This window comes from Emydura macquarii, unplaced genomic scaffold (genome assembly GCF_026122565.2).
Source record: "Emydura macquarii macquarii isolate MOO-44397 ecotype Brisbane River unplaced genomic scaffold, CSIRO-AGI_Emac_v2 contig_2889, whole genome shotgun sequence".
Classification (NCBI taxonomy): domain Eukaryota; kingdom Metazoa; phylum Chordata; order Testudines; family Chelidae; genus Emydura; species Emydura macquarii.
The window spans coordinates 11,623-36,863 of NW_027133026.1; the positions used below are offsets into that span (position 1 = coordinate 11,623).

General features: G+C 44.4%; 1 protein-coding gene across 1 annotated transcript; it reads left to right on the forward strand.

Annotated features, from left to right (window-relative positions):
* Positions 1–22,112: 22,112 nt before the first annotated feature.
* LOC137166556 (olfactory receptor 14A16-like) lies at positions 22,113–23,048 on the forward strand. Its single transcript, XM_067568328.1, has one exon. The coding sequence runs from the start codon at positions 22,113–22,115 to the stop codon at positions 23,046–23,048; it is 936 nt and encodes a 311-aa protein (XP_067424429.1).
* The last annotated feature ends 2,193 nt before the right edge of the window (positions 23,049–25,241 follow it).

Below are 25,241 nucleotides of genomic sequence, written 5' to 3' on the forward strand. Positions count from 1 at the left end.
GGGGTCGTGTTCTGGTCCCAGTCTGCAGGGACTGGCCGGTCAGCGGGGTGGGGAACAGGGTCTTTCTCCGCCGGGGGATGCAGGCTCCAATCCTGAAGGCGGAACACACACAGCCTTTTGCATGACCTTTAGGGGCTACTTATAGTATAGAACGTGCCTGTTTGACGATACAGCCAGAACACAGACAGTGGGTTGGGAGTAGGGGTGAGGTGTGGGGGTGAATATGGCAGGAAAAGAGCCCTGCTCAGTGCGTGCCTGCAGAGGGTCCAACAGCAAACCGAGCACGCATGCGGGGAGGCTGGCTCACCTCCCTGCCCTTTTCGTGCCACGGTATTTCAAGACGGCCGCTTGGATAAATGTGTTCTCACCTTTTAGATACACAGAGTGAAGTTCTGCTTTCCTTTTCTCTGCTGTCAACCCAGAGCAGCCCCGCTGATTTCCAGAGATGGACCCGTGCAGCTGGGACCAAAATCATGGCAACATTATATTTGAATGTACCATTAACACACTCCCCTCACATGGCCAGTGATAGAACCCAGGAGTCCTAGCCCCTTCCCTGCCCCGATCTAACCCTCTAGAGCAGAGGTCCCCAAACTTTTTTGTCCTGTGGACCACTTTCCGAATTATTTTTTTGCCGTAGACCCCCTGCCTGTCTAATATTAAATTTTCCTAAACTTTATATCGTCAAATATGTTTTTCACAGCTGACACAGTGCTGTTCACTTTGATAGGGCTTTGTAAAAAAAGAAAACGAACTTAAATTTTTTATTCAGACCTTTATTGAAACAATTAAATTAAAAATCTTATTTTTATGTGAAATAAAACAAAATTAAATGTTAATAGCTCAAAATAAAAAAAAGGCTAAATTAAAATTCTCTTTAAAATTTAGCACAAAACTCTGTAAATATTTGGATTTTGGACAAAAATCAGAACTTAGTAACAAAACAAAACCATAAAATAAAGCTAAGGTTCAAAACTAAAAATACAATAATTAATGGTGTTAATGGGAGGGATGAACTTGATGCTCTGATAGCAATTGCTTAATATTTGGAGTCAAATGACTGAGGTATAGCCTTAAATCTCCTCGTTCAGTTATTTGCAAACGATTTCTTTGTTTTGTCAGCAGATTAGTTACTGCGCTAAAACCCCTTTCCACGAGGTATGAAGATGGAAAAGCTATCCAAAATTTTCTTGCAATACTCCATAATGCAGGATAAGTAACAGCTACATTTTTCTGAAGCCAGAACTGCTGATACCCCTTTTTGAACTGCACTTTAAGTTCTTCGTTAGTGCTTATTTCGATGAGTTCTTCTTGTAGTGCGATATCCGATTCTTCAATTGCACCGTACGGATCGATAACCCAGTGCGGTATTTCCATAGTTAAAACATCATCAAATCTGGTTTTAAAGTCTGAGTGGAGGGCATTTAAATGTTGAACATATGCCAAAATGTCATCATCCTGAACGTTTGTCAATGATAAGTTGTGGAACTGCAAAAATTCGCGCCTTCCAATGTTTTGTTTGAATAGGTTAATTCTGGCAAGAAAAGCTGAAATTATGGACTTTGTTTTTATTAAATTCAGGCTGTCTCCTTGTAACTGCAAGTTAACCTCATTAAATTTAGCAAATAAATCTGTTAAATAAGCAATATCTGGTTTCCATTTTATTAAATTTTCTTTCAAAATGGGAGCTTTATCATCCAAAAACTCCAAAATGGGTTCAAAAAGTGAAAAAAATCTTTTCAAACATAAGCCTTTTGAGAGCCAGCGTACTTCAGTGTGAAGAAGTAATCGATGAAAGTCCTCGTCATTTTCTTCACACAACTGCTCAAACAACCTAGAATTTAACGCGTTGCTACGAATCTTGTTTACTGCCGTTATGACGAATTGGAGAGATTGATGCAATCTGGCACTTAGATTTTTAGCTACTAAATGTTGTCGGTGAATGACGCAGTGAATTGCAAATATACCAGGTACATTTTGTTTTAAATAGCTTATAAAACCGCGATAGCGACCAAACATGGCTGGTGCTCCATCTGCTGCTACTGATATTATATTTGTTAAGGGGATCGCTTTTTCCATGAAATAGTCTTTTAAAACATTAAATATTGATTTGCCTTTAGTATCTGTTGTCAAAGTTTTCGCAAAAAGCAATTCTTGATGGATTTCTTGGTCCATAACAAAACGAACATATGCCATTAATAGTGCTTCATTACCAGGTAAAGTTGACTCGTTGACTTGAAGGGAAAAATGGTTTGTTTTTAGATAATTACACAAGAAGCTTTCCACATCGTGACTCATTTCGTCAATATATCTTTGAACTGTGTTGTCGCTCAAAGGAATTTTTTTGAGCATATCATATGCAGGTTTATGTAGAACAGTTTTTAAAACCTCCTCAACGGCTGGCAAAATCAGCTGTTCTCCGATAGTATGAGGCTTTCCTGATTTTGCTATGAGTAATGAAATATTGTAAGACGCCAGCAAACCATCGTCGTCTGTTTTTGACGTTGAAGCAAACATGCTGTCTAGCGTGATTCTCTTCTGAAGTTTTTCTTTCAGTGTTTTAAAGTATGTCAAATCTTTGCCTGTTTTATCAGGATGCAACCTTCTCAGATGATCCTCCAGCTTGGACGGTTTCATAGCATCGTTGCTTAAAACTTTGTTGCACAAAAGACACATGGGCAAATGTTTGTCTGACAGTGATGGAATAAAGCCGAACTTCAAATAATCAATGCTATACTGCCTACATTTTTTTTTAGCCTCTGCCATGTTGAGTAGAAGATATCTGTCGACAAAAAACAAGCTATTTAAATCTCATAAGATAAAAATTTAAAATTAATTGACTGGAGTGCCTATTGAGGCACTTACATTAAAACTAAGTATAATGAAAATTGAAAAAGTATCCGAACAATTCCTACTCCTTTAACACAAAATCTTTTAAAAAACGCCTACACAAACAAAAACAAACCTTAAAAAGTAGGAAATAATTATTTTTTACTATATCTGAAGCATTGACTATTTCTTTAATTTTTTGTTCGAGCATGCAATTAGAGTTTTTGGTCATATGTTTTAGCAGGTATTATCTTTATTTGAAATATTTAACTAAAAAATGTGGCCGAGACCGCAATCTGGATGACTAACTAACTAAAAGTTTGTACTTGCTTTCCTTAGGCACTCCTAAACAAGATGTTTTTGATTCACTTTGATTTGCATCTGTATTTTGCACTAAATAAAGTTAATATTTTTAACCACTTTTCTTCTCAAAATTCAGAATAGAAATAATCAATGTTTGATTCTAACACTCCTATTTATAATTGCCTAATTTAACATGTCCGTGCAAAAGTTTTGGTCTGAACAAGTCTGGGCAAACTTTATTCACTGCGCGCGGTTGCTCGATGCGATGCTGGTATGAAAACTTGTAGAAACTTGTACGTAATCATAGAACACTACGAAGCAGATACCTAAATAATCTTGTGAACCAATAATGATTTGATTTTGTCATAGTTTAATAATACGCGGGAAAAATTAGGTTTAAATATCAGCAAGAAATACCGTGATAATTCAAAAAATTACAATTTTCAATAAAAAACATTGTAAAAACTACTATTATCTTTATTTTTAGAAGCTATATTGTAATTTTTGTGATTTGCAAGAATTATAATAACAAAGTCCAAAACTTATCGTACCTACTCATATAATTAATTATTTCAAATTTAAAATATCTACTTAAAAGTTTACGAAACGCCTGAAATAATGATTTCGGTGGGTGGACCCCCATTTACATATCGTGGACCCCCAAATTTTTTTGTCACTGACACGGACCCCCTGAAAGTCAAAATCGACCCCTGGGGGTCAATATCGACCACTTTGGGAACCAGTGCTCTAGACCCTCACTCCTCTCCCTTGGCCAGGGACAGAAATGAGAAGAAGGTCTCTTCCCATTAAAGATGAGAGGTTCTGGAAGAGCTGCCCAATAGGAATTGTGGGGGAAATAATTGAATTAGATTTAAAAGACAACTGGACAAATATGTGAGTGCAATTGTACGATGGGGTTGCTTTTGATGAGGCAGGAGGCCTGGGTTGGCAGCCCTGGGGGTCCCTTCTGGTTCATGTCTGAAGTTCCTAGAAGCTCATACTTCAGGGTTTCCGATGGTCTCCTGCAGGGGTCAGGAAGGGATTCTTTTGCTATCAGTATAGACATACCCTAAGTAAGACCAGTTCCCTCAGCCTCTCTTCAGAAGTCAAGTGCTTCAGCCCCTTAATCATTTTCGTTGACCTCCACTGGACTCTCTTCAATTTGTCCACGTCCTTTCTGCAGTGAGGGGCCCAAAACTGGACACAACATACCAGATGTGACGTCACCAATGCTGAATAGAGGGGAATAATCACTTCCCTCCAGCTGCTGGCAATGATCCTATGAATGCCGCCCAATATGCCATTAGCCTTCTTGGCAACAAGGGCACACTGTTGTCTCATATCCAGCTTCTTCTCCGCTGTCACTCCCAGGTCTTTTTCTGCAGAACTGCTGCCTAGCCAGTTGGTCCCCAGTGTGTAGCAGTGCATGGGAAATAATTTTCATTGACTGTTTCTCTTTGGCCAAAGGACTCTTTAATTATTTGATAGACACTGGAATAGTTTCAACAGGTGAGTTGTCCATTGGAATAGCCCATATCTCAGTATCGCACACTCGTAAAAGGCATTAGAGACCCCTGCTCAGATCTTTTTTTCTCCTTTCAGGAAGAAGGGGGAGTTGAACCTTCATCTCATTATGAGAACTGGGGTTAAAAATTCATCCTAACTTAAAACTCAATAGTAAAAAAATTATGTGAAAGGTCATAGGATGTCACAATAACCTATAATAACAAACTCCAATAGGAAAAGATATGAAAGGGAGACAGAAAGATTGAATTACTCAACAAAAAGCTCATGTTGATACAATTCACGGACTGTTGAAATCATGCTGGCTAAAAATAGGAGATGTGGAGCCGGAAACTAAGGAACCAAAATAGGTGTGTTGGATATTAGTCCTAATTGGTGGATAAGATAATAAGGGGATGGGCTAATCCATCCTTAAGAATCCTTAGGAGATCTTAAAGATAGAACAGAGTGGGGGGAGGAGGAGGAGGAGGAGGAACAGCCAGAAGCTACCGAAGCAAGCTTCATCTTCATAGCTGCTACCACGACCATCTCCTGGAATCCCAGGCCCTTCTTCATCCTCATCCTGAGAGATATCCTGGCCAGACAAGCCCAGAGAAAGGGACGCAGATAACGCCGCCATCCCTGCTAGCTCCACCTGAATCCCAAAGGCCACCTAGAGCAAGCCAGGACTGCCTATACTCAGAGGCAGAAACATAGGTGTCTAGGGAAATTTTGCCCTGAAAACATAGACCCCAAGTGAGTTTAGGCACTAACCGGGTTTGGCTCTTGTTTTGTGGGTTGCAATGAAGCCTAAAACTAGGACTTGGGCAACTTAGTCAGAGGTTTAAGCCCCCAAATCCCTTTGTGGATCTGGGCTTGGGTGCATAACCATAGATCTCCATGTCTGGAGATAATAGCCTAAGTAAATTTCCCCAGATAACAAAAAGAATCCATGCCAAATAGTCCTGGCTCACCGACTTGTGATCAAGTCCAGTGCGCACATTATTGTATATACATATTTTACATACACTGCAACACTTCCAAACTAAGACTTGTCAAAGAAGCTTAGGGGAGTTAGATGCCCACTTGCTCTGGGAAGTCAATTAGATTTTGTGGATGCATACATTTTTAGGACAAAAGGAATCACTATAATCATCTACTTCTGACCTTCTGCATAGCGCAGGATAGAGATTTTCATCCAGAAATTTGTTCACTGAGCTCATTACTTGTGGTTAAGTTAGAGCATATAACTGAAGAAAGAGCTGAGTGCTTAACTCCCTTAGGCTCCTTTAAAAATACCTGTCTAAAGAAGTCAGAGAGAAAGGAAAGATGATTATTTCCATTTTACAGATGGGTAAAGCAAGGCAGAGAGAACCAGATTTGTAAAGGTATTTGGGTACTGTAGGTCGGTGGCATGGTCTGGCCGGGGTATCGCAACCCTTCCTTGGGCCCAGGCTTTGAGGAAGGCCACTGTGCCTTCATTTAGGTGAATAAACAGTGCTCATTTAGAAGTCTTTAGCCCCAGCCCCCAACAGGGCAGGCTAACAAGTGGTCTGGTGCCCCCGGCCCTCAGGCAGGGCTGGGCAGGCAAGCAGTCTATAGGCCCGGCCTTCCAACAGGCAGGGCTAGTAAAATAGTTTGGGGCCCCTGGTCTTGCAGGCAGGTGGGGCCAGTAGAGCTCGGGATCCTCTGTCTCCCAAACGCAGAGGGTAGCACTCCCTCCCGGGGAGGTTAGGGCAGGGGGGAGGGCGATGCAGGCCCACCCAACTCCACTGTATTCCAGCCGAGGGCCCTATCAGTGGCAAAGCCATCTGCCATTGAGTCAGCAGGGCTCCAGCCGCAACACGCTGATGGGGTTTAGCCCCTCACTCAGCCGCTGGCAGCTCTGGGAACTCTTCTGCGTCGTCAGCGGAGGGCAGCTCTTTCAGGTCACAGGGTTCTGTCAGCTCCCGGAGGTCCCTGGTGTCAGGCAGCTCCTCCAGGTCAGAGCTGGTCTCAGGGGTATTTCCCACACAGGAGTCTCGCGTGGCTCGTTCCAGCTACTAGGGCCTGGCAGCTTCACCAATCACTAGGGCTCGGCGGCCCCCTCAGTCACTAGGGCCCGGCGGCCCTATCCTGTCACTCATGCCTGTCAATCCGGGGAGGTTTTGGATTCTCCACTCGGTGGGAAGGTTGCTCCCAACAGCCGCTGGGTCTGGGACTGGGTCAGGCCTAGGCCTAGGCCGCAGCCTCCGAGAAGACACATCTGCCTCCAGCGGCAGCTTCCTCCCTACTGAGATGCTAGGCCGGCCTTTTATACTTCCCCTTTCTGCCTTGGCTCCGCCCCTCTGTTGCCGGGCAGTTTGGCCTGTAGGGCCCTGTTCTGCCCAGCAGGGGCATCACAACCCTTCCTCAGGCCCAGGCTTTTACTTACATAGCCTTTAACACATCCCTCTGTTTGTCAGGGAAAGTCCTTCTGCTCTGTCCAACGATTGCTCAGAGAGTGACTCAGACAAGAGCGGGGACTCAGCCTGGTTGCCTCCAAGCCCAAAGGTATCTGTGCGGCTTCCTAGCGGAAGGATGACCTTGGCTTGGACACAGAGCGGGGACTCAGTCGACCCGGTTGTCCAAAGCTAAGGCGCACCATTGCGTGAATGATGCTCACCCTGTTCAGATATTCTCGGGATGTCGTGGGTCTTTTCAGCTCTTTTCTTCCAAGTGATTTCAGCTCTTCTTCTGTAGGGGGTCAGCTCTTCTACTGCTCCGGTGATCTCAGCTCTCCACAAAGCTGAGCCTGCTGACTGCGGGCTTTATATACAGTTTGGTCACCCAGGCTCAGCCAATCAGCTTGAAGGCCACCTACTATGCTAATTAGGCCATGTCTGCCATGTTAATGAGGTTCTGATGTAAAAATACTCTAAACCAATCAATTACTTAATATGCTAATTAGCCTCCCCTTCTATGCTAATTGGCCTAGCCTTATGCTAATTAGCATCACCTTTTATGCTAATGAGAAGGGCATGGCAGGAAGTTATGTGCCAGGGAAGGGGGGGGGGGGGGGGGCTTACGTTCGGAGTGAGAACGTCAACATGGATAGGGGAGGGGCTAGGAGCCAGGAGGAGGGAATCCCCCCTTCCAACTGCCATCCTCAACTGTCACTTGCTGGATCTCTCTTATTACTGAGCCTTATGTCAGAATCCTCTTAGAATCATAGAATCATAGAATATTAGAGTTGGAAGGGACCTCAGGAGGTATCTAGTCCAACCCTGCTCAAGCAGGACTAACCTCAGCTATATCATCCCAGCCAGGGCTTTGTCAAGCCTCAGCTTAAAAACCTCTAAGGATGGAGATTCCACCACCTCCCTAGGTAACCCATTCCAGTGCTTCACCACCCTCCTAGTAAAAAACTTTTTCCTAATGTCCAACCTAGACCTCCCGCCCTGCAACTTGAGACCGTTGCTCCTTGTTCTGTCATCTGCCACCACCGAGAACAGCCTAGCCCCATCCTCCCTGGAACCCCCTTTCAGGTAGTTAAAGGCCGCTATCAAATCCCCCCTCATTCTTCTATTTTGCAGACTAAACAAACCCAGTTCCCTCAGCCTCTCCTCATAAGTCCCGTGCTCCAGCCCCCTAATCATTTTTGTTGCCCTCCGCTGGACTCTCTCCAACTTGTCCACAACCTTTTTGTAGTGGGGGGCCCAAAACTGGACACAATATTCTAAATGCGGCCTCACCAATGCCGAATAGAGGGGAATAATCACTTCCCGTGACCTGCTGGCAATGCCCCTCCTAATGCAGCCCAATATGCCATTAGCCTTCTTGACAACCAGGGCACACTGCTGACTCATATCCAGCATTTTATCCACCATTACTCCCAGGTCCCTTTCTGCAGAGCTGCTGCCTAGCTCATCGGTCCCCAGTCTATAGCTGTGCATGGGATTCTTCCTTCCTAAGTGGAGGACTCTGCACTTTTCTTTGTTGAACCTTATTAGATTTCTTTGACCCAATCCTCCAGTTTGTTTAGGTCACTCTGTATCCTATCCCTACCCTCCAGGGTATCTACCACTCCCCCCAGCTTAGTGTCATCCGCAAACTTGCTGAGGGTGCAATCTACCCCATCCTCCAGATCATTAATAAAGATGTTGAACAAAACCGGCCCCAGGATCGAAACTCCGCTTGTGACCGGTTGCCAGCTAGACATGGAGCCATTGATCACTACTCGTTGAGCCCTATGCTCTAGCCAGTTCTCTATCATGGAGTTATCCATCCCCAGTCATCCAGTCCCAGCATCTGGCAGTCAGGGATTTAAGGTCACCCAGAGCATCTTGGCTACTAGCTATTGATGGACCTATCCTCCATGAGCTTATCTATTTTATTTTTTTTAACCCAGTTGTACTATTGGCCTTCACAACATCCCCTGGCAACAAGTTCCACAGGTTTACTGAGCATTATATGAAGAGATACTTCTGTTTGTTTCTTTAACCTGTTTCCTATTAATTTAATTGGATAACTACTGGTTCTTGTGTTATGTGAAGGGGTAAATAACACTTCCTTCTTCACTTTCTCCACACCAGTCATGACTTTATAGACCTCCATCATATTCCTCCTCAGTCACCTCTTTCCCAAGCTGAAAAGTCCCAGTCCTTTTAATCTGTTGGATAGAGTTAATCAGTTTTGTTGCCCTGCTTTGTTCCTTTTCCAATTCTAATATATTTTTTTGAGATAGGGAAACCGGAACTGCACACAGTGTTCAAGGTGTGGATGTACCACAGACTTATGTAGTGGCATTATAATATTGACTGTCTTATTATCTAACCCTTTCCTAATGGTTCCTAATAGTCTGAAAAATGACCATTTATTCCTAACCTTTGTTTCTTGCTTTTTAACCAATCTATGAAAGGACCTTGCCTCTTATTCTATTACTGCTCAGTTTCCTTAAGAGCCTTTGGTGAAGGACCTTGTCAAAGGCTCTATGAAAGTCCAGGTATATTAAATAACTGGATCACCCTTGTCCATGTGTTTGTTCTCCCACGCAAATAATTCTAATAGATTGGTATGATGCTGACATGGAACTGCTTTCAGTTTCCTTTACGAAAATGATGCAAATGATGGTGAAAAAAAAGGCTGCTCCTCTGTCTCTCTCTTTCCATCCCCATCTGTCTCTGTCTCTCTCTCTCTCTCTGAGATCTATTACAAATGTTTTCTATCTTTTAGTCTCAGAGTCAGAGCTGACACCTCAGCTTGCTATGCCTTTCCCCACGCTTTGTTAGGTTAGGTACAACTAAGGTTATGCTAATTCTGGATAGGGAGCCCTGGACACTGGATTCATATAGTGAGCCACAGACCTAGCAATCTATGGTAGACGAACGTAGCCCCCATAGATGGAGAGCGCTGGCTAACTCCCTTGCATGTTACATGGTGAGATCAATGGTGAAAAAAATAAAAAAATTCAAAAAATAAGGCAAAGAACCAAGAAGTTTTGCATTAATCTCATTACACAACTGATCTTAGGAACCAAGAATCCTAACTTCACTGGAATGACTCATAGACTCTAAGGTCAGAAGGGACCAATATGATCATCTAGTCTGACCTCCTGCACAACGCAGGCCACAGAACCTCACCCACCCACTCCTGTAATAGACCTCTGACCTATGACTCAGTTATTAAAGTCCTCAGATCATGGTTAAAAGACTTTAAGGTAGAGAGAATCCACCAGCGAGTGAGATGTACCCAATGCCACAGAGGAAGACAAAAAACCCCAGAGCCTTTGCCAATCTGCTCTGGGGGAAAATTCCTTCCCAACCCCAAATATGGTGATCAGTTAAACCCTGAGCATGTGGGCAAGACTCACCAGCCAGACACCCAAGAAAGAATTCTCTGTAATAACTCAGAACCCTCCCTACCTAATGTCCCTTCACAGGCCATTGGCATGTCTACCACCAGTAGCCAAAGATCGGTCATTTGCCAAACTAGGCTCTCCCATCAGACTATCCCCTCCATAAATGTATTAAGCTCAGTTTTGAAGCCAGCTCGGTTTTTTGCCTCCACTGCTCCCCTTGGGAGGCTGTTCCAGAAGTTCACTCACAGCACATCCTGCCTAAAATAGCCTTTCCTGCATGGCTTCAGCTTTCCAACTGGTGCTCCAACGACAGAATCGTAGAAATCAGTGGGTAGAAAAGATGCCACAGGAAACAATCATGAATTTGTCTGGATTGGAGGGTGATAATGACCCCTCCTGACCTTAAAACTTCTAGGTCTATACCTGACAGTGAGTCCAGTGTGGAGCAGGAAATGACTCTACCTTACATGTAGTGTGAACCCAGGCAGAAGAAATTGTTTGGTAATTTTACTTTATTTTTATAAAACGTCCTCTTTGAACTGCACAGCTCCCAAATGTTTAAATCATTCATAAAAACTTTCTCCTCCTCCTCAGTCTCCTCACAGCATCCTTCACCGCCTTGTTTCTCAAGCTGTAGATCACAGGGTTTAACACGGGGGTGATGACAGTATAAAAAAGCATCACGTCCCGTACGTGGTTGGACTTGGGCCACAGGTACATAGCACAGGCTAAGCCATTATACACATGGGAACAGAGGCACCTTAGAATTTAGATGTACTCTTTGTTAATATCACAAAGATTCTAAAGAATAAAAGTGCCTATGTGCCTAAAACCCATTGGAAATTCGGGCCAAATGGTTGTGGCATTTTTTTAAACTGCACTAGGTCCCTACCTGCACCGTTTAGGGTCTACATAACTTTCTCAACTGGCCTTAGGGGACTTAGGCTGACATTTGTGACACTGTTAACCGTTGAGGCAGAGGCTTTGTGTCTGTGGGCGGTTTTCCATCCCAGGGCAGGGACATTGTTTAGGTCAAAAAGAGGCAGAGGAAGTTGTTTGTGCAATAAGATGGATCCGGGTTTTTTTGCTGCTAGAGACCCTGAGTTCACTACCTGACTCCCGGCTTAATTCCCAGTCACTGAGTCCAGCCCTGCCCTGTTCCCAGCCCTGGTTGCTGATTGCCCTGGCTCCAACCCCAGGCTACGGTTCTTTGGTTTCTGACTCTGTGCTGACCCTGTTTCAGCTCTGACACCTGACTTCAGACCTACCCATTGGCCTCTGGTTCTTGAACACGGCGCTGGCCGCCAGCCCAGATTGGCCACATCACGGTCACTGGTCCAGCTCTTCCACAAACCCTGTGCCTTTTATTTCAGAGACAGAGTGAGTGAGAGAGGTCAGTGGGAACCGCCACTTACGTTGAGCAGAAAATATTGCATTTCCGATTCCCGCTCCCCGGCCCCGACTTGAAAGCAGAACAAAAAGCTGGAAATGCAACGTTTTCTGCGGCAGGGACATTTAAAAAAATTCCACTTCACTAGGTGTGGAAATGATTTTTTTCCCAAAAAAATCTCATGCAGGGAGATGAACAAGCTGGCAAGCCACCCGGGCAGCTGGGGCTGCAGGCAGTGCACCTTACCTGCCTGGGTATCCCAAGGAGCCCAGCAACCCAGGGAGTCAGGCAGCCTGAGAACACATCTCTCCACCTTTGCACCAGGCGGGCAGGCCAGGGATCCCAATTTCCTTTGCAGTGGAGAGAGAAGGTGGCCAAGGAGCTGGGCTTCCTTGGAGCCTGAGAAGCCAGACAGCTGGGGAGCCCACCCACCCATCTAACCACCACAAGTGCCAATGGGGATTGCAAGCAACCTGGCAGCACAAGAACTGACCAGGCAGCCTGGAATCAAAGGGCGATGGGCAACCTGGCTGCCCATCAGGTGGGCACTCGGGGAGTGAAGAGCTTAGGAAGTTGACCAGACTGGGGAGCCAGGCAGGTGGGAGATTTGGACAGAATGGAGCTGGGACAGCGCAGGGTGTCAGTCAACCAACAGCTGGCGAGACAGGGATCTCTGGGAGCTGGCAAAGTGGGGATCCCTGGGACATGAACAGTTCACAGGGCTGAGAACTGGGGAAGCTGGGCACGCCGTGCCCCCATGGGAAGGGCTGGTCCAGAATATAAAAGAAATATCAATTAAATTAAAATAATATATTTGTAAAAAGTTTCAAAGCATATCAAACACACTTTAAAACATTTAAAAATAGTAAAAAATATTTTTTTGGGAAAAAAGTAAAATCTGAAATTGAACCAACACCTGCGGGGTGAGAATCAATGGGATGTGAGCTCCCCCATCACATGTCAGGAGCTTCTGTGTGCCCCCCACTCTCTGCCCCCCAGGGCAGGGCTAACAGCAGTCTCCCTCCAGCTGTGCAGCCACCCCAGCCTGGCAGTGATGGGCGGCCCCCTCCTGGGCTCCCAGACCCACAGACAAGGCCCAGGGGGAACCACTCCCATTTACACTTGCCGGACACAAGGCTCTTGCTCTGGTTGTACAGGGGCTAGGAGACCCCAGGCAGAGTTCAAATAAAATTAAGTTTTCCATAACCCTTATTTACACCATCCATTATGAATTCTTCCTCCAGTGCCAGGTCTTCTCCCCAAGGTTACAGCTGGGGCAACTGAGGCACGGAGAGCAGAGCTGATTCAGTTGCGTAGCTGGGCTTAGATCACAAGAGCTCCAGGTGACTTGACTTCCTCTCTATAACCCCTGCTGTCTGGCTGCCCTTGTTATCGTTGTAGGCTGGGATTGTCAAGGCAGTCCAAGGGAGTTAGGCCCGCAAGACGTGCATGCCTTACTCTCCCTTAGGCTCCTTTACAAATCACAGCCTTCATAGCTCTGGAAGTCAAGAGAAGCCCAGGCCTTGGAAGATGCCAAGAGAGACCCGGGGCCAGAATTACAAAGGGGTTTAGGCATCTAAAGAAGCTGAGAGTTGCCTAGTGGGATTTGCAGTAACACCTCAGCAAGTTAGGTGCCTAACTCCCATTGGATGACCATGGGATTTAGCTACCTGGCAGATTTAGGAGCTTTGGGAAATCCCAGTATATACCTGTCCCACCTTTAGGTGCCCAAATCCATTTGTAAACCCAGTGCACAGAAAGCACAGAAGCTGGGCTGGAGTCAGGAAACCCTGGGGGAAATCCTAGGGCCTGTGCTAGGCTGGGGGTCAGACTAGAGGAGCAGAACGGCCCCTTTTGGCTTTAAAGTGGATGAGTCTATGAAGTTTTGCTACTGGGCCTCTGCTTCTGAGCTGTTCAGGTCTCTTGGGAGTGAGTCCCACAAGCCCTTAGGAAATAGACATGGGTAAATCACCTTCCCGCAGCATCGCTCCTTTAATGCTAGTGACGCTCAAAGCCAGCCACACACTGCTCAGCTGCAGAGAGCAACCGGTCTGAGTCTAGTTCTGTCAGGTCATGCGCAGAGTGAGGGGTGAGATGACTCTTACACACTTGTGTCTTTGTCATCTAAACAGATAGATAGATAATGACAGAAGAATCCTGGAGCTGGACGACCGGAGTCATCACCTGTTGGGGAAAAATCCACAGAGGCCAGTACAGTAAGTGTGCTATTTCCATGAAATATATGTGTGGGGGTTAACATACAAGGGACATTTAAAGAACACAAATCAGAATTGCTGTCAGCACTCATTAAGGATTTCACTAGTAAGTTTCTCAAATAATTAGAGACAGTCAGAAGAAACAAAAATTCCTGCTTTCGAAAATGTCAACTTTTCATCAGAAACCCCAAACCCATTTTTTTTCTCCTTTAGGCAACTGCAAACTTTCAGCTGAAAAGTGTAAATTTAGGATGAAAACCAAACAGGATTGCTGGTTGAGTATTTTTTTTTCAGCATAACAGATTTTTGAAAGAAAACAGACCCATGGTGAGAAAAATGTTGTTTTGCTGTGAACCCACATTTTCCATCCAAAAATGCAACCAACCAACCAACCAAAATTTAACAGAAAATTTCCAACCAGACTGAAACTTCAAACAAGGGTGGGGAAACTTTAATGTTGTCTAATAACATCATAACTGGAAACCCATTGATTCGGTTGCAGCTGTTTGATTTCTGTTTCAAAGGATAGTAAAACTGAGTAATGGCAAAGCCGATACCCACAGAATATGTGTTATAGGGACTAGGAGTTGTGAACCCAGTTTCAGAGTTGCACCCAGCAGCCAGATCTGTCTGTCCTGACATGGAGCTTAGATGGACAGGGAGGAGGTCACTGGGACTAGAAACCTCTTTGTCTAGCACCATATCCAGGCTCCATCACTGCTGACAGCGGAGCACAAATACTGTAACAAGGTGCACAGAATATACACATAATAATATACAGCCTGTCCCCCAAAGAGCTCACAGTCCTAGTAGACCAGGCAGAGAAAGGGAGGGAGGGAAAGAGAGTCCCAGGGAGGGGAAGTGACTGGCTGCAGAGCCAAGAACAGAACCCAGGTGTCCTGATTGTCACTGAGCCGCACAGCACAGACACAAAGTCACAAAGGGAAATGACACAACACAGCAGTAGCTGAGAAATGCCAGGTTGTGGCTCAGATCTTCACATGATTTGAACTGACCCAGCTTGCAAGACGTGTGTGGATTGACATCAGTGGGATAACGCACCGGACTAGTCGTCTCATTCTTCGCAGCGAGGAGCCCTCACCACCCCTGCTCAGTGGATGTGATCAGGGCTGTGCTCGGACAGTCACATCATCAGTTACTATTGTGGAATCAAAGAATTAATCATAAAATTGATTAATAGAATGCCTGGTCTGAAACTGGTCATAGAAAGCCTGGCCTGAAGTTGTAGCCTGAAACTGAAACAGAAGGCCCAGGCTAAGCCATTAACAGAATGCCTCAACTGAAATTAGGATAAAGATGTTAAAACCCCACAAGAGGTCTCTGAACCACACCCGAGAGGCAAGTCTCTGTTATGAGCCTTAAGCCTTATTGAAGTCTGAACAGACTTCAACTGTTTTGATAAGCACCAGTACCTGCCCCCTTTGTCTTACTGGCCCCATAGAAACTCACTCCATACAAATTAGCATTTGAACAGGTATTGTGTCACCACCCATCTTCAGGAGTTAACCAGGGTCCCTGAAAACCTGATTGTATAATCAAGTGACTCACTGGCGTTCCTGTGAGGGCATCTGGTGTGCCCCACTGTGCATTGTGATTGTCTTTTCTGTTAAGTATAAACTGTTAATCAAATCCCACTATATGATCAACATGTAAATGATGCTAAGCAACCCCTATATAAGTCTTTTGTATCTGGTAGCCAGGTGAAGTACATTTGCCCAGCATCTAGACATGCTGCTTGACTTCCCTATAGCCACCTGGGTTTTCCCTATGGCTATAGTATTCCCCATAGCTATGGTTATGTAATTGTGTGTGTCACAATTAAAGCTGCACCCGATCCTACTCTAAAATGTAGCTGTGTGATTCTTTTCCATGACAATTTGGTGCCGTGATTCGGATCTCCAAGAGCTACACTCACCCAGGAAGGACCACGGATCACTCCCCTTCAACCCCTTCAGCGCCACTCAAAGGTAAGAGACCTTTTAAGTCTCTATTTGGGGTCTTGAAGGAGGGCTGTCCATAGGCTTCCTATTGAGAACAGCCAAGCGAGATCCGAACTTTGTTAAGAATCAGGGTAAGCTTTAAATTGTCTGTGTCTATCTGTTTTGTCTGTATGTAACTGAAGTGATCACCTGGTTTATTGTGGGCTGCAGACATTAGGTCTCCCCCACCTGGTTTATTGTGATACTGGAAAGCACGCCAGGTACTGCCGGCTGGAGACACAAGTCTCCACCCCGGCAGGTTTTACTGCGGGTCGAGGACGCTCCCCGTCAGGTACTGCAGGCTGAGGATATTAGTCCTCCCCTGGCAGGTTTACTGCAGGTTTTACGGGCTGAAGGACACTATTAGATCCTTACCCCGGCAGGTTTAGGTTTTACTGCAGGTTACACGGGTCCCGGCAGACTACGGGCTAAGGATCATGTCCTCTGCCTGGTAGGTTTTTGATTTCACTGCCAGCTGAGGGTAGAAATCTTCACCTTGGCAGGATTGGGTTCTTTCTTTCCTTCTCTTTTATAAACTGAAGTTACATAGATTTATATTTTCTTTTCTGTCAGCTAAGGATGGGAATTTTCACCTTAGCAAGTTTAAGTTTCTGTCAGTGGAGGGCTGGTTCCTCCCTGTAGTAGGTTTAAGCATTACACCCAGGAAACATCAGAGGGTGGGAAAGTAATGTGTGGGTATGACTCAAATGATTGTGTTTAGCTAAATGAGCCGTTGACCAGGTCTTGGACTAAGGCAAGTTCTAGCCGCCCTGATTCCACTGCAAGCCTTGTTGGTGCTAACCGGTGTGAGTCAATTGCAAGGGGGGCTTGCCTGAACCTAGTGACCCAATGGACAGGTGGAGTGTCTCTCTCGTCTTTCTCCTTTTCCCCTTCCAAATCATGAGCCTCCAATAGATCCGCTGTCCCAAGTGGACTTCTGTGACTTTTGGAAGGACCCCTTCTGTGTTTTGTCTCCTATCCCTACCCCCTCCCGCTAAATAAGCGTTCCATCATCGGGTTCATTTCACCCCAGCTGCATTGCGGGCTGAATTGAAGTGGTGTGGATCCCTCAATAAGCCATTCCTCTGTGTGTGAGTGTGTGTGATAAGGGGAACAGGACAATCTAGGCAAGTGTCAGGTCCCCCAAAGGAACCCCAGTGTATTATCTAGTATGCATTAAGCTCCCTGAACTTGCAAGTTTCTAGCAAATTGGCATTCTTACACCAAGAATGACCTGGCCAGGCAATTTCCTGATGTGAAAACACTTGATTTGGATAAGATAATGCATTTAAAAAAACAAAAAAAAACTCTAGAGTCTTGTGGATCCAAAGTATCCCAGGCACAATTTTTGAATTAGTATAATAAAGCTTCAAAAAGTCACAAACTTGAAATCTCAAAGCCTCCCAGTAAAAATTAAAACAGAAATGGAAGGAGGTTTGGGTCTAACATCTGTTAGACCCCTATGAATGTTTGTCTGTCTCTATCTCTGTCTGTGTATGCCTATCAGAATGTGTGAGTGTGAATGAAGGTACCGACTGAAACATGTGTCTCTGTTGTTGATACAGCATTGATGCTGTTTTCTTGAGTGTTACATTGGTAATACTGTTTCCCTAAGTAAAGAACTATATTAAGGTTGTTACAGTGTTAATACTTTTCCCATTAATACTATTTATGAAGTTTCTGTATTGCCAATAAACGTGGCTTGTTGCCTTATCCCCAAGAAAAATAGATCCTGTGATATTTGCTATTTGGGTAATATTAAAAATGCAAGGGGATAACAGTAAGCATGCCGTTGTTGTGAATACCGGGGGTGCACATCCAAGGAAACTGTCAGTTTCAACAGCGCAAGGAGTTTGTGTAGGGGGCTGTTGAAATCCCTATTTGTCAGTTTCAGCAGCACAAGCTAGAGTGTTTGCCTGTTGAATCCCCTACTTGTAAATTTCAACAATGCAGGAGCCTGCCTGCCTACTGAAAAACTTAAAACCAGGCTTAGTAACTGTCCCAGATCGAAAGCACATTAGAAATCCACTGTGCAATTAACAAAGTATTCTTGCAGCCCCAGGCAGCTGCACTGCCAGGTTTGTCGCACTTGAATGAGTCTGGGAAGCTGGGTGACAATGTCTTAAGAATTGCCCCAGGGTGCTTCAATGATGTCCTCAAGGGGAGGAAAAGATCATTAAATTTCTAAAGGAAAAAAACATGCAAAGATTCAGAAACCTATGGTAAAAGGATGGACGGATATATGTAAAAGACAGTTTGAAGCGGTGGTCTGGTCAGAGTAAAGAAAAGCTAGGAAAAAGAGTTGTGATACTTTACTGTAAAAAGAAAAGCTAGAAAAAGGCAAATCTGAACTATAAATTGAAGAAACTCCAAACTGAGAACAGTGCTTTAAGGGTTAAACTGAAAGAGTGTAACTCCTCTGCACATCACAGTACTGCTATCATGCAACAGGAGGAATACACCAATTTAAAATTGAAAACAGCTCAGCATGTTCCTAAGTATACTCCTCTCAGTACAGAGGAAATAAGGGGTTTATTAAGAATCTCCCAGATACAAAGGCCAAAGACCCAAACTTGATGTTTTGGAAATAAATATGTGTGTAAAACAAGATAAGCCTGCTGCCAACGATTGTAAGCAAAAGTGGGAGAAGAGTAAACGAGTAACCCTATAGAAGCTGGAGGAAATGAAACAGTTAAAAGTTGTAAAATTGTTATAGAAAAATAAATTCTTGGTTTCGTTGCAGCCATTCTGAAGGAAAATGGGCCCTTCTTCTAAAGGACTGGTCTGTAAAAAACCTGACTAAAGTGATTTAAATATGAATGATTTAGTTTAAATCATGAACTAGGAAGAAGAAGAAGAAAAAAAAAAGGATTTCCATTGGAACTTAACTGCCTCCAAATGCATAAAAGGAAATGTAATTTGTGTACAAATGTGTATTCTAAGCAATAATTCGCCCCCCCCCAAGGGGTAGAAAAAGTGTTCTTTTATCTTTCAGGACTATGGAAAAAGACTGGTACCAGTAAAACAGCTAGAAAACAAAACCATGGATCTAGTGTTGCAACAAGGGTTGTGTTGTGTGTTTGTGTTTTGTCTTGATTACTAACGTTGTGTTGTGTTTTATATTTTGTCTTGTTACTATTATTATTGTGTTTGGTATTGAAGGTACGGCATTAAGCAGAAAGGAATCAGGAAGCACTGTAAATCAATGAAGTTAGTAGGAAAAGAGATCCTGAAATTAAATGTTTTTGGTACCAATTAAAGAATGTGATTTTAAATTTCAAGTGCCTAAATTCACTAGTGGCCTTGTTACAAATTCTGATCAGAGGAGCACCAAAGCTCACACTTCCTAATTGCAAAAGGAACTGTTGGCACAGGTACCTCAAGTTTAATTTGTGCAAGATCTGCAAGCAGTTTAAGCTGCAGTTTTTCTGCCATCCCTAATCCAGCTACTACTTTGTCATGTTTTCCTGCAGCTGCTATCTATTTTACCATTGTGAAACTCTCCCAATCTGAGCAAGTTTTTGTTGTTGTTGTTTTTGTTGTTTGCCTTCACGTCCTACTACTCGCAAGCAAATAACAAGCCTTTTTAAAATGGCAGGGTATGGTAGACAATGAATCTTAAAATTTGCTTCACTTGTAAAATTGTGTAGAACCTAACCTGAATTCAGTCACTGAGCTACTTATCTAATCGGAGGAGGCTGTCTTATCTCTTTACTTTTGAGTTTTGCTACTAGAAGGGGGGTTTGCCCACCCCAACTCAACTCCTCGGAGATCACATTACAGCAAGCAATCTGTCTCCCCTCCCCACTTTCGCTCCGTGACTACAGCAGCCATCTAACTCTAGGCAAACTGAGTATGAAAGGCTTTTCCTTTCAGCCCTAATGCTCTGTAAAGTTAGATCTAACCAGTTAAAGGAGATGTATACCTTTTATTCTCCTGTGAAACCTGTACTGCTTAACATGAATTTGACTGTTTTACAAGAGTGTCTGTACATCCTAATTTGCAGAACCGGCTGCACTGCCAAACGGAATGGGCACAAGGTCATGGTTATTGTGCCTCAAAGTGTCAAATTAGGTATTTGCAAGAATTGCCCACCAGCAATCTATGGAGATAAAGTATGGAAGGTAAGCCCCTTACCAAAATTGGCCATAGGATCCTTTGGGTTACCCTGGGTTATAAGTCAGTGGGCTGGGAGAGAGAAAACTATTGGATACAAGGGGCTGTAGTGAATGTAAACCCCACAAATGGGTCTGCCTAACCATACCTTCCTCCGTAGAACCATGCAACAGAACTGCCATAGTGGAAAAATGTATTTGGAATAATTTAGAAAAATGCCACAAAAGTCCTATACAATAAACAGCGTGTTTGTGTAACATCATGAAAGAATGAAAGTACTAGCAAACCCCTGTAAATAAATGCCAATGCAATGTAAGTGTTCTGTATACCACAAATCCAAGGGGACAGTACACCTCTCACTGCCAGTCTAACAAAGCTTACTGCATATCATGGGTATAATGTTTGTACTGGATGGTCCCCCACCTCTTCAGGGATAATGTCTATTATACTTCACTCATTGTTAATTTTTGGTTAAGTTGTATTTGTTTAAGTTAGAATATGTGCCATGTGCTATTAAATAAGAAATATACGCTAAGTTAGAAGCCACAAGTCCATAGTGTAAGCCCCGCAAACCTCTACACTGTTATATTGTAATACCTTGCCCATGCGACTCACTCTGTGACTCATACGAGCAAAGGGGGGATGTCAGATGTTATCGTGATTTGATTTCATTGTGATTTCATCGTGTGATTTCATGATTTTTGGTGGTTTGATTTTTTGATTTTGTGTCATCATGATTTGATTTGATCATGATTGGGTTGTCCCTAATTTTTTCCTGTTCTCTTTTTCCTGAATCTTTCCCTATTGGTCTAGCGTCCCTTTGTGAACTTCACCCCCTCCATGGGGACCCTTTGTGAACTTGCAAATGGATTTTGTCCAAATGCCTATTTTGAATATGTGTTAGTCATCATTGATATGTTTTCAGTATGGGTAAAAGCATGTCCTTGTAAGCAAGCAGATGTGAGTAGCTGTTGCCAAGAAACTATTGAAAGAATTTATACCTAGGTTTGGGTTACCCCTTATCCTGGACAGCGATAAAGAAACTCACTCCACAGAACAAGTCATTCAAAACCTATGTGCAGAAACCAGCTTAAAGTGGCCAAATGGCTTACCCATGGCTCTCATGTATATTAAAAATACTGTCAACAGAAAATGGACTACCTCCACATGAGATCCTTATAGCCAGATCCATGAGATCACCACAAGACTCACAAGGATTGGATCTGCATTTAAATGATGAGGTCATACTGAACTATTGTAAATTATGAAGTGTGTTAAGTCTATCTACTCACAGGTTCAAGAAGCCCTTCCAGCACCTGCAACAGAACAGAAGTCTGAACAGACTTCAACTGTTTTGATAAGTACCCGTACCTGCCCCCTTTGTCTTACCGGCCCCATAAAAACTCACTCCATAAAAATTAGCATTTGAACAGGTATTGTGTCACCACCCATCTTCAGGTGTTAGCCAGGGTCCCTGAAAACCTGATTGTATAATCAAGTGACTCATTGGGAGTTCCTGTGAGGGCATCTGGTGTGCCCCACTGTGCATTGTGATTGTCTTTTCTGTTAAGTATAAATTGTTAATCAAATTCCACTGTACGATCAACATGTAAATGAACCTAAGCAACCCCTATATAAGTCTTTTGTATCTGGTAGCCAGGGAAGTACATTTGCCCAGCATCTAGACATGCTGCTTGACTTCCCTATAGCCACCTGGGTTTTCCCTATGGCTATAGTATTCCCCATAGCTATGGTTATGTGATTGTGTGTGTCACAATTAAAGCTGCACCCAATCCAACTCTAAAATGTAGCTGTGTGATTCTTTTCCACGACACTATGGAGAGAGGAATCAGGGTCATTCCCTCGGTCACTCTAATCCTCACCGTTGCCCGTCTCTCTTCCCTCCACAGGCAGGACACAATGTGCTGAGGAAGAAAATGTCCAACCAAACCACCGTGACCGAATTTCTTCTCTGGGAATTCTCTAAGGTGCGAGAGCTGCAGATTTTACACTTTGTGGTGTTTCTAGTGGTTTACCTGGCAGCCCTGATGGGGAATCTTCTTATCATCACAGCCATGGCCCTCGACCGCCACCTTCACACCCCCATGTACTTCTTCCTGATCAATCTGTCCATCATAGACATTGGCTTAATCTCTGCCACCCTCCCCAAATCCATGGCCAATTCCCTCATGAACACCAGGTCCATTTCTTACGCTGGATGCATTGCCCAAGTCTTTTTCCTCTTCTTCTTGGTGGGAGCAGATTTTTTCCTTCTCACTGTCATGGCCTACGATCGCTACGTCGCCATCTGCCAGCCACTGCACTACGAAAGAGTGATGAACAGGGGAGTTTGTGTCCAAATGGCAGCCGGGGCCTGGGCCAGCGGTTTTGTCTATGCTGCCCTGCACACCGGGAACACATTTGCAGTATCCTTCTGCAAAGGCAACACGGTGGATCAGTTCTTCTGTGACATTCCCCAGCTACTCAAGCTCACCTGCTCTGACTCCTACCTCACTGAAATGGGGATCATTCTCTTTAGTGCAGGCTTAGTCTTATGTTGCTTTGTTTTTATAACTGTGTCGTATGTTCAGATCATCAGCACAGTGCTGAGAATCCCCTCTGAGCAGGGCCGGCATAAAGCCTTCTCCACCTGCCTGCCTCACCTCACTGTGCTCTCCTTGCTAGTATGCACTGGCTGCTTTGCCTACCTGAAACCCATCTCCAGCACGACGTCACAGCTGGATCTCGTGGTGGCCATTTTCTATTCCGTGGTGCCTCCAGTGATGAATCCCATCATCTATAGCATGAGAAACAAGGAGATCAAAACTTCCCTGTGGAAACTGACAGGGTGGTGGTTACCCACTAAAATTTAAAGGTCCATCTTTTTCCTCTGACTGTGATTTCATTCTGTGTCTGTATAGAAATGTAATCAGTAGGTGACATTAGTGTCTCTGTGAGAACATGCTTTGCAATCTCTTTACATGCAAAGGGGTATTTACAGTGGCAAAATTGCACACTGTAGAAGAGTAAAGAGTTAAAAGCTGGACAAAAGGTCAGGCCTAAGTTACAGAGAATGGGGTCAAGGCATCAGGAAACCTTGTTTCCGTTAATTGGTGTGAATTCTAGTTACAGTCTGTTATCTCTCTTCTTTCCCTCCCTTCGTGACAATCTGTGCAGGGGATGTGGCTTACTATCACCACTCCTGCACAAGGCCAGGGTAGGAAGAAAGCATTATTTTCCTTCCTCCCTGGCATGCCTTTACTTCAAAGAATGTTAGTGTAAAATTAATAGGTTTTGAGGTGATGTGCCTGCCCTCTGTAGGGTAATCTTGTAAGCAACAAACAGGGGCGGGTATAATTGTATTCATCATGTAGTTGTTAATATTAATTTTATAGGTGTCAGTGTAACCAAATAAGGGTCAACGGGGAGTTTCTGGAAATGTATACATTTACATAATGGTATGGATACAAGAATTGTAAATTAACTCCCCCGTAGCTCACTCAAGACATCGAGGTGGAACAAGCTGGCATTAAAGGTTTCTGTCTCCCTAGTCCGGTCCAGGGACAACCTGTTCGGTTATTTTTAACACACACAAACTCAGGTCAATGGAGTTACTGTAGATTTACACTAGTGGAAATCAGATCGGAATCTGTTTATCTATCTATGTGTCTCTCTCAGGTCTCTGTACTGCCACCCATCCCTGGGTTCGCTGAGTACCTGCCATGTAAAAGCAGCAGCCAGATCAAAGTCTAGTGAACTTGATGAGGTCATTGGGTCTTTTCCTTTTGGGCGTATGAACTCTGCTTATGTTATGCCGGCTGTTGGTTTATTGCTTGCTTGTGTAACTCTGAGGGATATGACAGTATGAAATCCTAAGATTTGTGTTGTGGACATATTGCCAAGCTGACGGCACATTTCTGCTGTCTCTCAGGGGCCGCGTGTTGTGCTGTATTCCAGACAGTTGCCCTGGCTGGGACAGGTGTTTGACACCTGGCTGAAGGACCACCACTGACAGCCGTCAAGACTAGGGGTCTTGATATTTATGGTCACTGATATTTATGGATTTGAATGAATTTCCCACCCTGCACCGGGAAAACAAGAAACTAGAGAATGGAACGTCACAGTTTAAACTCATGGCACAGAGATGGGGGCCTGGTGAACAGCACGGTTTTGCTTTCTGCAGTGAGAGACTGAATATGGACACAAACAAGATGGACAGAAAGAAGCAAGAGGGAAGGAGCGACTATACCCAGACTGAAACTCTGATGAACCTGGGATTCATGGAAGGGGTGAGATCAGACCCCTCCCTGCCTTCAGCTGAGGGCAGCTGTAGGACAAGAGGATGAGCAAAAACGGAACCAGCGAAAGGAACACCATAAGGATAGTAAGAGCAACTTCATTCTGGCGGGTGTCTGTGGAGGCCAGTCTCATCGCAGGGAGAATGTCGCAGAAGAAATGACTGATTCTATTAGACCCACAGAAAGGCAGCGTAAATATGGAAAGGGTGTGGCCAAACGCCACCAGGATACCAATGGTCCAGGAACCAGCTGCCATTTGAGCTCAGAGGGTTTGGTTTATAATGAGGGTGTATTGCAGGGGATGGCACTTGGCCACATATCGGTCATACACCATGACAGAGAGGCGGTAGCACTCCGTGATGCCAAAGAGAACAAAGAAACACATCTGAACACCGCAGCCCGCGAAGGAGTTGGTCTAGGTCTCCGACAGCAGGTTCACCAGCATCTTGGGCTGGGTGACTGAGGTGTAGCAGATCTGCCAGGAAGGATAAATTCCTGGGGAAGCAATACATGGGGGTGTGAAGGGCAGAGTCAGCGATCGTGACGATAACAATCAGAGTGTTCCCCACCAGGGCCATCACACAGAAAGTGAACACCAGCAGAAAGAGCAGGACTTGCAATGACTGGAAATCAGAGGATCCCAGCAACTCTGTCTCAGTCACACAGGTCTGGTGGCCTTTCTCCATATCTTCAACGCACTTCAACAGGGACCTGGGAGGTTGAAAACAAAGGGAAGCACCTTTTGTAATAATAGATGTAGAGATGTAG

Excerpts from the sequence above, each read along its gene's own strand:
- LOC137166556 (XM_067568328.1), top strand. The coding sequence starts at position 22,113 with ATGTCCAACCAAACCACCGTGACCGAATTTCTTCTCTGGGAATTCTCT.